The 13085-nt window shown below is 37.2% G+C and overlaps 1 protein-coding gene across 1 annotated transcript; it reads right to left on the bottom strand.

Annotated features, from left to right (window-relative positions):
- Nucleotides 1-1649: 1649 nt before the first annotated feature.
- Nucleotides 1650-11999, bottom strand: LOC144630396 (regucalcin-like). Its single transcript, XM_078488762.1, has 13 exons — nt 11845-11999; nt 10765-10801; nt 10544-10614; nt 10396-10429; nt 10257-10300; nt 10138-10156; nt 9713-9768; nt 9276-9320; nt 8637-8707; nt 7492-7576; nt 6014-6079; nt 5261-5382; nt 1650-3780 (listed from the first exon to the last, which is right to left on the bottom strand). The coding sequence occupies exons 1-13, from the start codon at nt 11992-11994 to the stop codon at nt 3672-3674; spliced, it is 909 nt and encodes a 302-aa protein (XP_078344888.1). The 5' UTR covers nt 11995-11999; the 3' UTR covers nt 1650-3671.
- Nucleotides 12000-13085: the final 1086 nt, after the last annotated feature.

Genomic DNA, 13085 nt, shown 5'->3' with positions numbered 1-13085 from the left:
AATTTCCCAAAAATGTCACCGTAAAAACCAAAAACAGAAAACAAATAGATATCTCGAGGGAAATCTAAAGGATGCTTTTTGTGAAGCTATGACTTCATAGATTAGAAGCCCCTAGAAATGTTGTAGGAAGGAACCTGAGCCATAGGCGACTGACGGGTTTTTCCAAAGCTTTCTCTGGAACAACCAACTTTAACAAGTGAGTGCCTAAACAATTCGATAGAAGCATGAAGAAAACGTTTGTATTTCTTTTAGAAATAATAGTGTTCGCTAAATAGAAGGTGACTTCTAAATATACTACCACTTAAGCTTATTAAGCCTTACATAAGCTTATACTATAGAAGTTTGACTAACAGAATGACGACTGAAATTTGATCGGCAAGTTCGCGCGGCAACGCTTTAGCAAATACGAAGAAAAAATGTCCTGGAAAGCTTATGTTACTTTTGTGAACAACATATTTGACGTGGTTGACTTGCTAGAGAGTAGTTATGCCATTTAACGACAATACAAGGTGTAAGCTCACTTACCCTTCGAGAAATAGCTTGTTGTCTTGTTTCCCCGCTCAAAATTTTTCGTAAAAAAAAAATTATGGTAATATGAAGACGCGGCTACCACGTTTTTCGCGCCAAAATGATGAGCGTGTAAGTACGCCGCATGCGCATGGATCATGGGGATTTTCTCGCAAGGTCTCACATGAGAACTGTAGAACAAACTTCAGGAACAACGCCCCTAAATAACGTCAATTGCTGTATTAGAGGACCACCAGCAGAATTACAAGCCGTACGAGAGCTACAGTTCATCACCGGCTACAGTCCCTCAATTCCACTCAAAGAAATAAATGTTTAAAAGAAGAGTTCCCGCGGCAATTTTCTTTCTGTTATATACATTTTTGGACTGACATTTACGAGGTAGTCATATATATTGTCATTTATGATATATAGTTGTTTTTTTTTTTTTTTTCATTTTTCCCAGATTTATTCATATATCTATTTATGTTTTCTTTCTTTTTGAGGGGGAGGGAGGGTGGAGGGGGAGTGCTTCTCGCTTCACGATGAAGAATAGAGCGTTGTCTATTCACTGCCGAAGTTAAATCTCCCGTACTGAGCATGAATTTCTGCTGATACTCAGCCTAGATTTCCCGATTTAACCCAGTTTTCGTTTTAAGGCTAAGACTTCTTTGCTACTGCTAAAGGCCTAGGCTGGTTCTCATATGATCGCCCCGATCGTCTCTGTCGCTTCTGTCGTTTGCAAAGTCTGAGGTGATTGGAGCAAGCAAACTTTTTAAAGCGACAGAAGCGACAGAGACAATCGGGACGATCATATGAGAACCAGGCTTTAAATTGCAAACAAAGCAGTCGTGACCATAATATATAAAGGTCTGCCGCTATGGGCAAAAAATAGGGGTGAAACCGTGAACGGATTTAAAAATCCTAATCATTCGCGCTTTTGCAAGCGTTTAAGGTCTCCAAAACAATTGATCAATCATGCTGTGGCTTTTCCGCCGATAGAAATGGTTCGATTTAGCGCCCTGTTTCCAAAAAACGTTCCTATTCTAATAAACGCCCCCCCCCCATCCCTTTCGATTTCTCTTTGCTTACATTCTAAAGCGCCGCTAAAGCAACAAATACTTTCATTAGGTTTGCGCCTTTATTCTGCTTCAATTCAGTACACCGCCATGAGAGTACAAAGAACTGCTCGCATCATTTCCACACTGCAAAAGAACTGGTCTTCTAATAAGTGTCTTCACTTGATTTTAATTCTTATGAGATGTGAGCGCACAACCCTTTTAAACGAAAGATTTCTCTTTCGTTTTACAAATTAAAATTTTTATGTCCAAAAAGAAATAAGCACCTCGTTTTGTCCCGTCCCGTCCCGTCCCGTCACTCCCTGTATTTAATAAGCGCCCTCCCTCAGGCTCCAAGAAAAAATGATTATCTCTAAATCGGATCATTACGGTAACTTCGAATAAAATAGGATAAATTTCTAGTCACTATTTCAGAAGAGTTTCAACAGCTTTTTCAGCATTCTCGCTAAATATTTTATTAAGTGAACAATTCTCATTTAAAATTTAAATTTAGTTACCAACAAGCAATACCAGTTCCTGCTCATAACGTTTTTTGTAAAAATATGTACAATGAAACCTTTAATAAAACAATTCACTTCCAGGTGACCGTACCCCATTAGTTTACAAATAACATTACAAAACCCGGAAAATTTATAAATACCCCAAATTATCCCAAACATTTCTTACAGTATATAATGTTAAATATGATAGACAAATGATAGTGCCCCGTCCCGTCCTGTTTCCAATAAATGCCCTCTTTCGGGTTTCTAGAATAAGTGCCCGGGCGCTCTTGGCTTCGAAAAAAGGGACAAGTTTCTAGTGACTGTTTCAAAAGAGTTTCAGCATTTTCGCAAACTATTTTATTGAGTGAACTATTCCCATTTAAAATTCAAATTTACTTAAATAAAAACAATATATTACCGGCTAATTTTTTTTCCCGGTCACCTTCCACCTCATTTGTTTACAATTAACATTACAAAACCCGGAAAATTTATAAATACCCCAAATTATCCCAAACATTTCATACAGTATATAATGTTAAATATGATAGACAAATGATAGTGCCCCGTCCCGTCCTGTTTCCAATAAATGCCCTCTTTCGGGTTTCTAGAATAAGTGCCCGGGCGCTCTTGGCTTCGAAAAAAGGGACAAGTTTCTAGTGACTGTTTCAAAAGAGTTTCAGCATTTTCGCAAACTATTTTATTGAGTGAACTATTCCCATTTAAAATTCAAATTTACTTAAATAAAAACAATATATTACCGGCTAATTTTTTTTCCCGGTCACCTTCCACCTCATTTGTTTACAATTAACATTACAAAACCCGGAAAATTTATAAATACCCCAAATTATCCCAAACATTTCATACAGTATATAATCTTAAGTATAATAGAAAAATGGCACCATTAGATTTTTTTATAGAAAAACTGGGATAAACTCCGGCGATATGGGCTACTTGGCCCGAAACATACATTGCTTTACCTTGTACAATTCTTTGGCTAAAAATGAAATGTGTATTTTATTTCCTTTTAATATTTGTTGGATATGCTAAAACTTGAAATATGTATTAAATTTGTAAATGGTTCCTAAAAATGGCAACTAATGAAATTTAGATAGAGCGAACTGTTTTCTCTTTTGGATACCACGTTTATATATGCACCTTTAAAAGATAAAATGCATACAAACGTGGCCACCTTATAAGTGTTAGAATAATGTAAAATTCCCTTCCCAATTATTTAGTTGCCCAGTTACCTCTCTATAAGCCGTTCCTGTAGGGTATTATTTCAAAATAACAGAAATTGGAACTATCATGATTCCTGCAGAGCTGCCGTCTCAAAAAAGGAACAGGACATTGTTCGCCTTTTTCACACAAGCACACGCTATGCCATAACGAATTCTAAACTACTAAGCTACCCAAAGTAAGCATTAACTTTGATGACGTATCATTATCCATATATCGTTTACACTTCTGATTGGTTCGTATTTATGTTTACAATCATAGTTCAGATACACGCAAGGCTACGACATCAGTGTCTTTGACTCGTTCACTGATGAAGAGCGTCTATTTACTTCGGTTTTATTCTATGTTGTTTTTTGTATGCTTTTCGTCTTCAACCATTGAAAGGAACAGCTTGTATTCCTCTAGTGCCAAGATTTTTCACCCGAAATAAAGATCCTGCCAGGGGCTGTTGTTGTTTTTCCTCTGGGGACAAACGAGCCCTGTAGAAACACAAGCAACATGACACATTTATGTGCACTACGTATCCAATGGTTCTCCAATGCTCGTCATAAAACTAACACCAAAGGTAGACTACTGGTAGTCTGTTGTTTCTCTTTGGGTCCGAGGAGCGCGCGGTTATATCAGTAAAGCCCGGGCCAAACGAGGATAAGAGTTGATGAGAGTTGGCTCTCATGAGAGTTAACGTCAACTCTCATCGACTATCATCAACTCAGGCCAAACGAGAGAAAACTCTCATTGAGTCTCATGAAAAATTTGAACACGTTCAAAGTCGATAAGAGCGCATGAGAGCGCACGAGAGTCAATGAGAGTGCATGAGAGTTCCATGCCAAACGAGTGTGAGAGTTTGAACTCTCATCAACTCTCATCATTGTTTGGCCCGGGCTTAACGCTAGCAAACTGGTTGAACTGGCGGATGGACGAGAAGGGGCTTGCGGCAAGACGATCCGATCGCGCGCGCACTCTTGTCTCGCCCCCAATCCTTCCTCGCACGTATTAAACCCTCGACGAGCCTCGCACTCCCTTACTGCAAGCAGTCTACAACAAAGGAGCCTCAACGCTCAACAGCAAAATGTACAATAAACCAATCACAAATCGTTAAAGAATGGTTTTCACTAGCGATGAAGACGAAAGTCGAAGTCAAAGGCGTAATCAGAAGAGCAGAGCGTTCCGAGTTCCGATCTATAGTGAAAATCAAACCGACGGAGTCGTTAGCAGAGTTTCTGATTCAGCTTCTGACCCCGTCGCTTATGATCTAGTGAAAACTAGATTTTCCGAGTTGCAAGGAGAAAGGAAGTACTCGGAGAGCCTGAGAGCTAGCATTGTGATTGGTTTGTTCTTCCGCTTCTGCTTGCGACTGTGACAATGCAGTTTCTAAATCCTACGCGAATTAAGAGGAAATCCGCCAGGACTTCGAGTAGTTATTGGACAAAATTATGTACCAAAACTATTTACACCTGATTGCAAGCTTTTGTGTTATTGCTTCAAATATCTTATCGAAAGAAATCTTTTCTAACAACACCAAACATCGAAAACCAATTTCGAAGTTCCACTGAATTCCACTGAATCGCTTAAAAGATGTGAGCTTTTGCTCATAATCCTGAGCTTTGAATATCATTTTCTCAGACTCTGATAAGAAATTGTTGTACCAAAATTATTTCCACCTTATTGCAAACGTTTTTGTTACTGCTTCAAATATCTTATCAAAAGAAATGTTTTCTAACAACACCAAACATCGAAAACAAATGTCGAAGTTCCACTGAATTCCACTGAATCGCTTAAAGACGAATTTACAAAATGGCTATTTGTGAAATTTTGCCTATAGCTTCTGAACTTCGAAATTCATTTTCTGGTAGGAAATAACGCAATAGGATTTAAATTATTCTGGTACTTGATTTTTGTCCAACTTTAATAAATATTACTTGACTTCCTAGTGGATTCCGTTCAAGCTAAAGGACTTACCTTTCACTTGTGACAATTAGTTCATCATAGTTTTTACCCGCCCAACAGCAGGAAGTTACTTTCGACACAGGAAGATCTATTTGGGATAGGTATTCTCCAGTGTAAGGATTAAACCGAGCAACCTGCGAAACAATAATAAAATGAGAATGCACGTTTTTCATGTAAGAGACGGAGTGAAGGCTCGATTTCCGCAAGGAGTGCGGGCTCATTTTGTCAAAGGGCTGACAATAAAGCCTATAGCGACCACAGGGTGTTTATTTACTTTATTTGATAGCTGAAAGGAGGTCGCTTACTGAACAGGGGGCGCGTATGCGAGACAGGGTGTTTATTTCTATTTTTTCAACAACAACAGAAACTGTAACTCCATAACTGTAACAATAAGGTTTGGCACGTTCATAACACAATTCGCTTGTTAAAGATGTTCGGTGTAATGTTCAACAGGCCTTTTGCACGATTACGTCATGAGCTCATAATGTACCAACAAGCCTCATTTGCGCAAATCTTTCTCAACCTTCTGCCACCTGTATGCAGTTTTCACGCTGGGTAATCGTCCCGGGGGGGGGGGGGCTACTTGGGTAAATTTTTGTTGGGTATGTGCCGCTGGCCTCTCAGAACCCCTACCCATTATAGTCTTATTCTATGGTTTTCCTTCAATATGAAAATTATGAAGGCTCATCACCACTCGACGGGAAATTACAGAGAGCAGTAAATATATATATTTTTTTTACACGTTGGTTTGAAGTTGATACTCGCCTTCCACCCGCCGTACATAGCAACCCATAGCATTCCGTCTTTATCAATGGTCATTCCATCTGGAAACTGAAAACATGAATACACGGTTTAGTGTGCAGTAAACTGTTTCCAAGCTAAGTAGTTCATCAAAACTAGCGCAATACTCTGGCTTATGTAGCATAAGGCAACTACGAGTATGTGTACTCTACACCCTCTGGATGGGACGCTAGCTGTTTTGTTTGGCCGTCCTTACAATACACCGGTACCCATTCACACAGCAGGATGAAAAGGCATTGTTAGAATTAGGAGTTTTGCCTGAGAGCACAACACATGAACACCAGCAAGCACTCGAACCTGGAACACTAGTAGCTCCCATTACACATTTCTTTTTTATGTTAGCATACAATACAACGGTTGCAACTTTATTTGCCCATCATTGGAAACAACTTCTTATTATTACAATCAGTTGCGGGAGATCTTAGCAAGCTTTATAGAGCTTTTCAAAGAAGACCCCAACTTTTAAATTACTAATAAATAAAGTTACAATGAATGGTGCATTTACAAGTTTTCTTTTGTTTTTTGAATATAACAGATTAATGTATTTCTAATTTATAAACGTAAATTATGCTGTATATATTTCTTAATCAAGTTCTTAAAAGAGCTATAAGATTTTTGATTTCTTAGATTATCTGGTAGACTATTCCATAGTTGTGCTCCTCTATATTTAACACAGAATTTTCCATAATTAGTTCTTTGATAATTAATGTGTATATTTGTCGCTGATCTTGTATTGTAATTATGTAAGAATTCATTATTTGTAAAGTAACCATTAAATGTTTCGGGTAATTTATTATTTAAGTATAAAAACGTAAAACGTATTAAGTTCGTTTACATTTTATAAGCGCATCAGTATGCCCAAGCCATTTTATAAAAACCAAAACCATGCCGATAAAATTCAATGAACAACCTTTGCTGAACCTCTTCAGCATCGACGAGAGTACCTGTCCTTAGTAGAATGTTATAAAACAGTGTTCGGATTAAATGGTCTAGACTTTAACGATTATTTCGAGTATTGTAGAAGCAAAAGCACCAGAGCTAACCATCCGTTTAAGATCCAAACGAAATCAGCAAGAATTAACGCATTCAAGTATTCCTTCTTTGTTAGAATTATTAAGGAATGGAACAATTTGCCAAACTATTTGATCGGACACGACATTAATGTAAATATTTTTAAATCAAACCTTAAAAAGTGGATGAACATTCATTAATTATATGCCACAGTACCAGATATTATAGATATTTTAGATTTTAACTTTTAGATTGTTAATTATTTATGTAATACTTTTTTAAATTTTTAAATTTTAGATTGTAATTTTAGTTAGGGGACCTAAATAGGGATGACCTCATGGTCTGCCTTTTCAGAAACAATTTGTGTAATACCATTTGTGTGTTTGAATAAAGTATTATTATTATTTTATTATTATTTTTTTTTTGCTTACCCCAAGTGAAAGGTCGATCTTCAGTACATTTCTTCTATTCGATATTGCACCGCGTGTATCGTCATAATCAAAAGCATCAATTCGACTGTGGATGAACAGTACAGATATGTACTGACTTGGTCAGAAATGTACAAATTATTCGTTATTCAGTTTTTTAAGGTTATCCTCTCACACTCACTAACCAAAGCCGTGATACTTTTCTAAGATGGCGTGAAGTTTACAGTGGTGGATCCATCTTGTTTTTTGGACAAACAGAGGCCTGAAGGGTCGAGAAAAAATATTTTCGAAAGCGGGCTTTACCTTTTATCTAGGGTCTGGATGATCGGCCCCCCACTTACATGTACCTGAAGGTCTGGATCAGCCACTTGTTTGACTTGACTTATCATCATCATCATTTATTTGCCACTTCAAAATTACAAATACAAATTAAAATAACTTAAAAGATAGGGCGAGGAGACTTCCAAGAAACCACAAGGCTTATGGGGGAGGCCACCTCGGGTTAGCAATAAGTTTGTAATTTCGCTGTGAATGTGCAGCTAGGCCAATTTCAGACTCATTTTATTAGAAGTTTAATCATTTTTTTTCTTAAAAGAAGAGAAGCTACTCGAACCAGTGATCGATTCTGGTAGAGAATTTCAAATTTTAGGACCCTGGAAAAGTATTGTAAACTGCTTTAGATTTGTACGACAGTGATGTGGTCGATAACACTTGGCTATTCTGTGTATTTGACTACTAGTAGAAAACAAATTGAGAAACATCGGGGCAATAATTGGTTATGATAACCATAACCCTAGGTGGGTATAGGGCCGGGCCGCCACTTGTTTACGTAAAATGATTTTCACTTGAGTGTCGAAAGTAATTCGTGTTTGCTTTGCTTTTGCATTACTACGCTAAGTGATGGGTTCAAAAAAAAATCCGCCACTTTCCCCAACCAAAACCAATCGTGACTCGCTCGCAAACGTTTTAATTTCTGTGCTTCTCGCTGGCTTCATGTATTTGCTTCCAGTTTTGATTGGTTCACTGGATTCTTTTCTGTGTTGTTCGTGATTAGCCATAGTGATAACATCGGTTTTGGTTTTACGACACTTAATCGTTCTAAACAAACACAAGTGTAAGTTTGTTGGACGCTATCTACAACACAGTACCTCTCAAAGGAGTCTACATGATAGAATGTCTTCTTGTCTGTTGTCCAAGCAATGCCATTAGATACTGAGATCTAAAATGAGATTTTAAAAAAATATAACTAAATTGAAAAAAGGACAAAAAAAATAAACCGAAAAAAGAAAAGAAATCAAACATTGATTTTCCAAAACAGAGTAGAAGTTTGCATCATCGCTTTTCTAAGGACGCTTTTTTCTCTTAAGATGCTGCTCCTTTTTAAAACTGGTCTCGTTTCTTAATACGCAACTCCATTTTTTCAAGACGCTCTTACTTTTTCAAAGACGTTCGTCGTCATTTTTAAAGACGTTCCTCGGTTTCGCAAGACGCGTCTCGTTAAAAAGACGTGACTCATTTTTAAAAATGCGTCTCGTTTTTGACAACACGCAACTCCTATTTTTCAAGACGCGTCTCGTTTCTGAAAACGTCTCTTGTTTCTAAGCTTTTCGTTCTGAAGTGTCTCCTTTCATAAGACACTTTTTTATGGAGGCTTCTTGCTTGACGACAGACAAATCTCGCTCTCAATGGACGCATTTCGTTTCTCAAGAGAATTCAAGACGCGACGCGGAGTGATAGGCCGTACCTTAAACTAAGTCTTTCGCCATAATAATTGGCTCTTGACTTACCTTATCAAACCAGCTATGCACTGTATGATTGCAATCCAGTGAATACTGAAAATCAAATCATATTTAAGGTTTAAGTATGTTCCAGTCTTAAGAGTTTGGGGATGCTAAGCCCATCAGTGTAGAAGCTTATCTGCAGTTTTCAAATTAAAGCACAAGGCGACTAGGAGTACAGCTACTTTCCCAGAATGGAACGCTTAATTCCATGGCAGCCAACTCTGCAGCATTTCGACAGGTTGGCAGGCATTTAGTGTTAGGGAAACAAGTCAAGAAGCACAAAGCACAATCGCGATCAGGAAGATCAGTCTCTATGCCCGTGATCAACAAACGCAATCGATTATATATATTCTGACAATTTTAAGGGGAATGGAGGAGCACAAAATTATAAGAATTATCGAACCATTACAGCAAAAAAATATAATGTCCCTAATTATAATTACCAGAGTTCCTTGTTCAGGTATTACATATGATGCCACTGGTTCTGGACCCATGGTACCTATATGTTAATAAAAAATATTTTATCTGTTATTGTCCCATATTAATTTTTAGCCACCTCTCTTTATTACCAACACCCCTACCCCCCCCCCCCCTTTCTAATATGCCTCCTACCCCCAATCTTCAGAATAAACAATGGCTTGATGTTCTCATGCAAACATGCACTTTTCAATAAAATAATTGAATACCCGATTCCCTCTCTAGCGCACGCCTGCAGGGAATCATGGTAGTTGTATTCATCAAACCATGCGCGAGACTCAAAAATGATGCACATTGCTGAGTCTTGCGCATGGTTTGATGAATACAACTACCGTGATTCCCTGCAGGCGCACGCTATAGAGGGAATCGGGTATTACTGAACTGAACTTACCTGCCCAAAACCGCCCTGCCTGAAAAAAAGGGGAAATAAAATAAACAGTTACAAATGCATACACTAGAGTAGTGGTGACAAATCACATGCAACTATCTACAAATTATCTGCATACTAACTGGGTCACACTTTCCATCGTTGAAACGATTTCCTGGTTTGTCCTCTAAAGATTGAATGGAATTGAAAAATGAGTTAACATCAAAAAGAAAAAAATTGTATATTTAATTTTTGTAGCAAAGAAATTTAACAAGCACTCACTTTCAACCGAAGCTATCACTTCCTTTTGTCCTGTCTGCAGAAAAAGAAACTTGTATGAATATTTTTATAACTAATGAATTGTTGAAAAATAAGTAATTAATTATTAATTTATTTTTAGTACTTTGTATATTTGTATAATTATACAAACCTCAAGATCCAAAAAAATTAAATCTCTATTAGCAGCCACAAGTAGACAGCCACCCCTAATTCTTGGCACAGCTACACATAGAAGTAAAAGGAAATGTAAAATTTATTAAATTATACACCAATCTCTTGTAATTTTATTAGGCTACGCAGCATGTACCACCATCCATATAATAAGTCTGACGTTAAAAAAAAAAAACAGATTGAAAATTTTCACACATTTACCTGCACCAACTGGTCCATCAAAATTATATTTGACATCCTAGAAAAACAAATCAGGGTGTTAACATTTTACACATCACAAATCATTCCCTTAAAATGAACTAACTGCGATCTCGCGATCATTTACCGGTAACAATTTTACATCACTTTTTTCACCAAACTATAAGTCAGTGTTTTAGGTTTAGAATGAGCAAAGAAAATTTTTTTTTCGCAAAATTTGGCCTCTGAACATCTACAGTAACCTTAAGCATTTACCAAATTACTTTTTTATACCATGGTTTCAAAACAAGTCCAGGTGCACAACATTTCATATGAAAATGAGTTTGAATTTGAAATGAATTTGCAAGACAATGAAGGTATAAGGAAAAGTCAGGTTGTGCACCATGTCTCATTTTGAAAAAGAGGTAGTTGACATCTTGAAAATGAAAAAAATTAAAATTAAAGAAATTGTGGAGGGGAAGGGGGATGGCTTTTTAAAAAAATAGATACTAACTATAAATAAATAATTACTATGTTTTTATTGCAGGATAAAATGTCACATTTTCTGTTGTTTATTTGAATCAATCCGCGACACACTTACTTAAAAATTTGCATATAAAAGTGTGCTAGATGTGTGTGTTACAGCTCTCCTGTAGCTGCCAGCCTGACAGTACCAGCCTCGATCCTTCCATGTATTAAAAACAGCCCGTAGTATTAAACCCTTACAAAAATCGTGCCAGCCTCGTTTTACAAAAGCCCAACACATGAAAATATCAGGTTGAAAACATTCGCGGTGTATTTGCAATCCAACATTTTCCAACATTATCCATTCAGGTCAAAGATCATGAATATAAATTACAAAAGATAAAATAAATTAACCGCCTCCGGTTTTGTTTTATAATAGTGTGATATTAACTGCTTGAGTAATTTTGTATTAGCAAATCTTAAGAGTACTTGAGCAATTATTCATCCGTGAATAATCAAACACAGTTGTTGTTTTATTTTAGCTAACCTAAAATATCGTAAACATTTCAAGCTTTTGGTCGACATTTTTGTTTGTTGACATTTTTAAATTGAAGTTCGCCGCCCACTGAATTTTCCTACCTTTCCCGTAGCTGGATCAAGGAGATGAACGCTTTGCCCCAAAATATCCACCCATATCAGCCGTTGTGTTGTTTCGTCCCAATGCGGGCCTTCTCCAAGCTGTGCACAGCTTTCTTTCACGACAGAAAGATCATACGCCGGGACCGCCATCTTGAGTGTCACGCGCGAAATTGACTTTCTTGTATTTCAGGAAAACGTGACACGCGTGACGTGACTATATTTCCGGGTTTGCACGCAGGTTGCACGTGCTGCCAATAGTCTTCTACGTAGGCCTAGACGACGGCCTAGACACAAATATCCCAAAAATGCTCTAAAAATCTATCTGGAAATTCCCAGTTTTTTTCCTACAAATCCCTTAAAAAAATCCCTAAATGTCCCCAAAATTTTCTCAGCTCTCCCTTTAAAAGAAAATGGCATACACATTTTGTACGCTGTGTAGTGCTTTTATTCAACAAAAGGCACTCAAATGGCTCAATTCCCTTGGAATGATGGGGTGCATTAGAAATAGGAAACACCGCTGTACAATTGGATTGCAGTCTAGTAGTCACCAATTAGTAAAGAATGTGACAAAATTATCATTTTATAGCAATTTTAAATAAAGCTAGCCTGAATTTCAGACATCCCTCTGTGCTGCTAAAATAAAGCGGCAAAGAAAATAGAACAATTTTTCCTCCAAATCATCTAAAAATCCCCCAAAAATCCCATTTTTCTAAAAATCCCCGAAATTTCTAAAAATATCCTGATGCTCTAAAAATCCTAAAAAAAAATCAGGCCTTTTGTGACTAGGCCTACTTCTACGCTAGCTGAGCAGTAAGCATTGGTAAACGTTCATAGCTGATTAAAGACAGTGACATAGAAGAAGAGATCGGTCAAAAACCAATATTAATCGAGTGCAAGTTTTTGTCTCTCAGCAATTTTCTCGACCTCCCGGGCATTTCAACGTTGTCACGTGAGATAAGAGGAAATTGTCCGTCTTGTAAATGACGGGGATGATCGAAGGATTTTTTTGGATTTGAAATTTGCGATTCTCGGATTTTTTTGGGTTGGAAAATTTGGCAAGTATTCTTTGGGGTGACTTGATTTAAATATCGATAAATAGGGTATTTTTTCGGGGTATTTTAAAAAACAAACTAAAGTGCCTTTATGATTTTCTTTGTGTTATATTTTTGCCCCTCCTGGCAATTTTGGGGGTAATTTGACAGGGGATTTTTGGGAGGTTATTTTTGGTCCAGGGAATTTTG

This window comes from Oculina patagonica, chromosome 11, assembly GCF_052425735.1.
Source record: "Oculina patagonica isolate OP01 chromosome 11, crgOcupat, whole genome shotgun sequence".
NCBI lineage: Eukaryota > Metazoa > Cnidaria > Anthozoa > Scleractinia > Oculinidae > Oculina > Oculina patagonica.
Note: the sequence above shows the minus strand (reverse complement) of the source record. Positions and strands in the feature narration are given on the sequence as shown.

Coding starts and splice junctions, on each gene's coding strand:
- LOC144630396 (XM_078488762.1), bottom strand. CDS start 11,994: ATGGCGGTCCCGGCGTATGATCTTTCTGTCGTGAAAGAAAGCTGTGCA. Junction 10,615..10,764: donor TGATGGACCAGTTGGTGCAG/GTAAATGTGTGA, acceptor TTCTATGTGTAG/CTGTGCCAAGAATTAGGGGT. Junction 3,781..5,260: donor CTAATTGTCACAAGTGAAAG/GTAAGTCCTTTA, acceptor GTGTTTCTACAG/GGCTCGTTTGTCCCCAGAGG.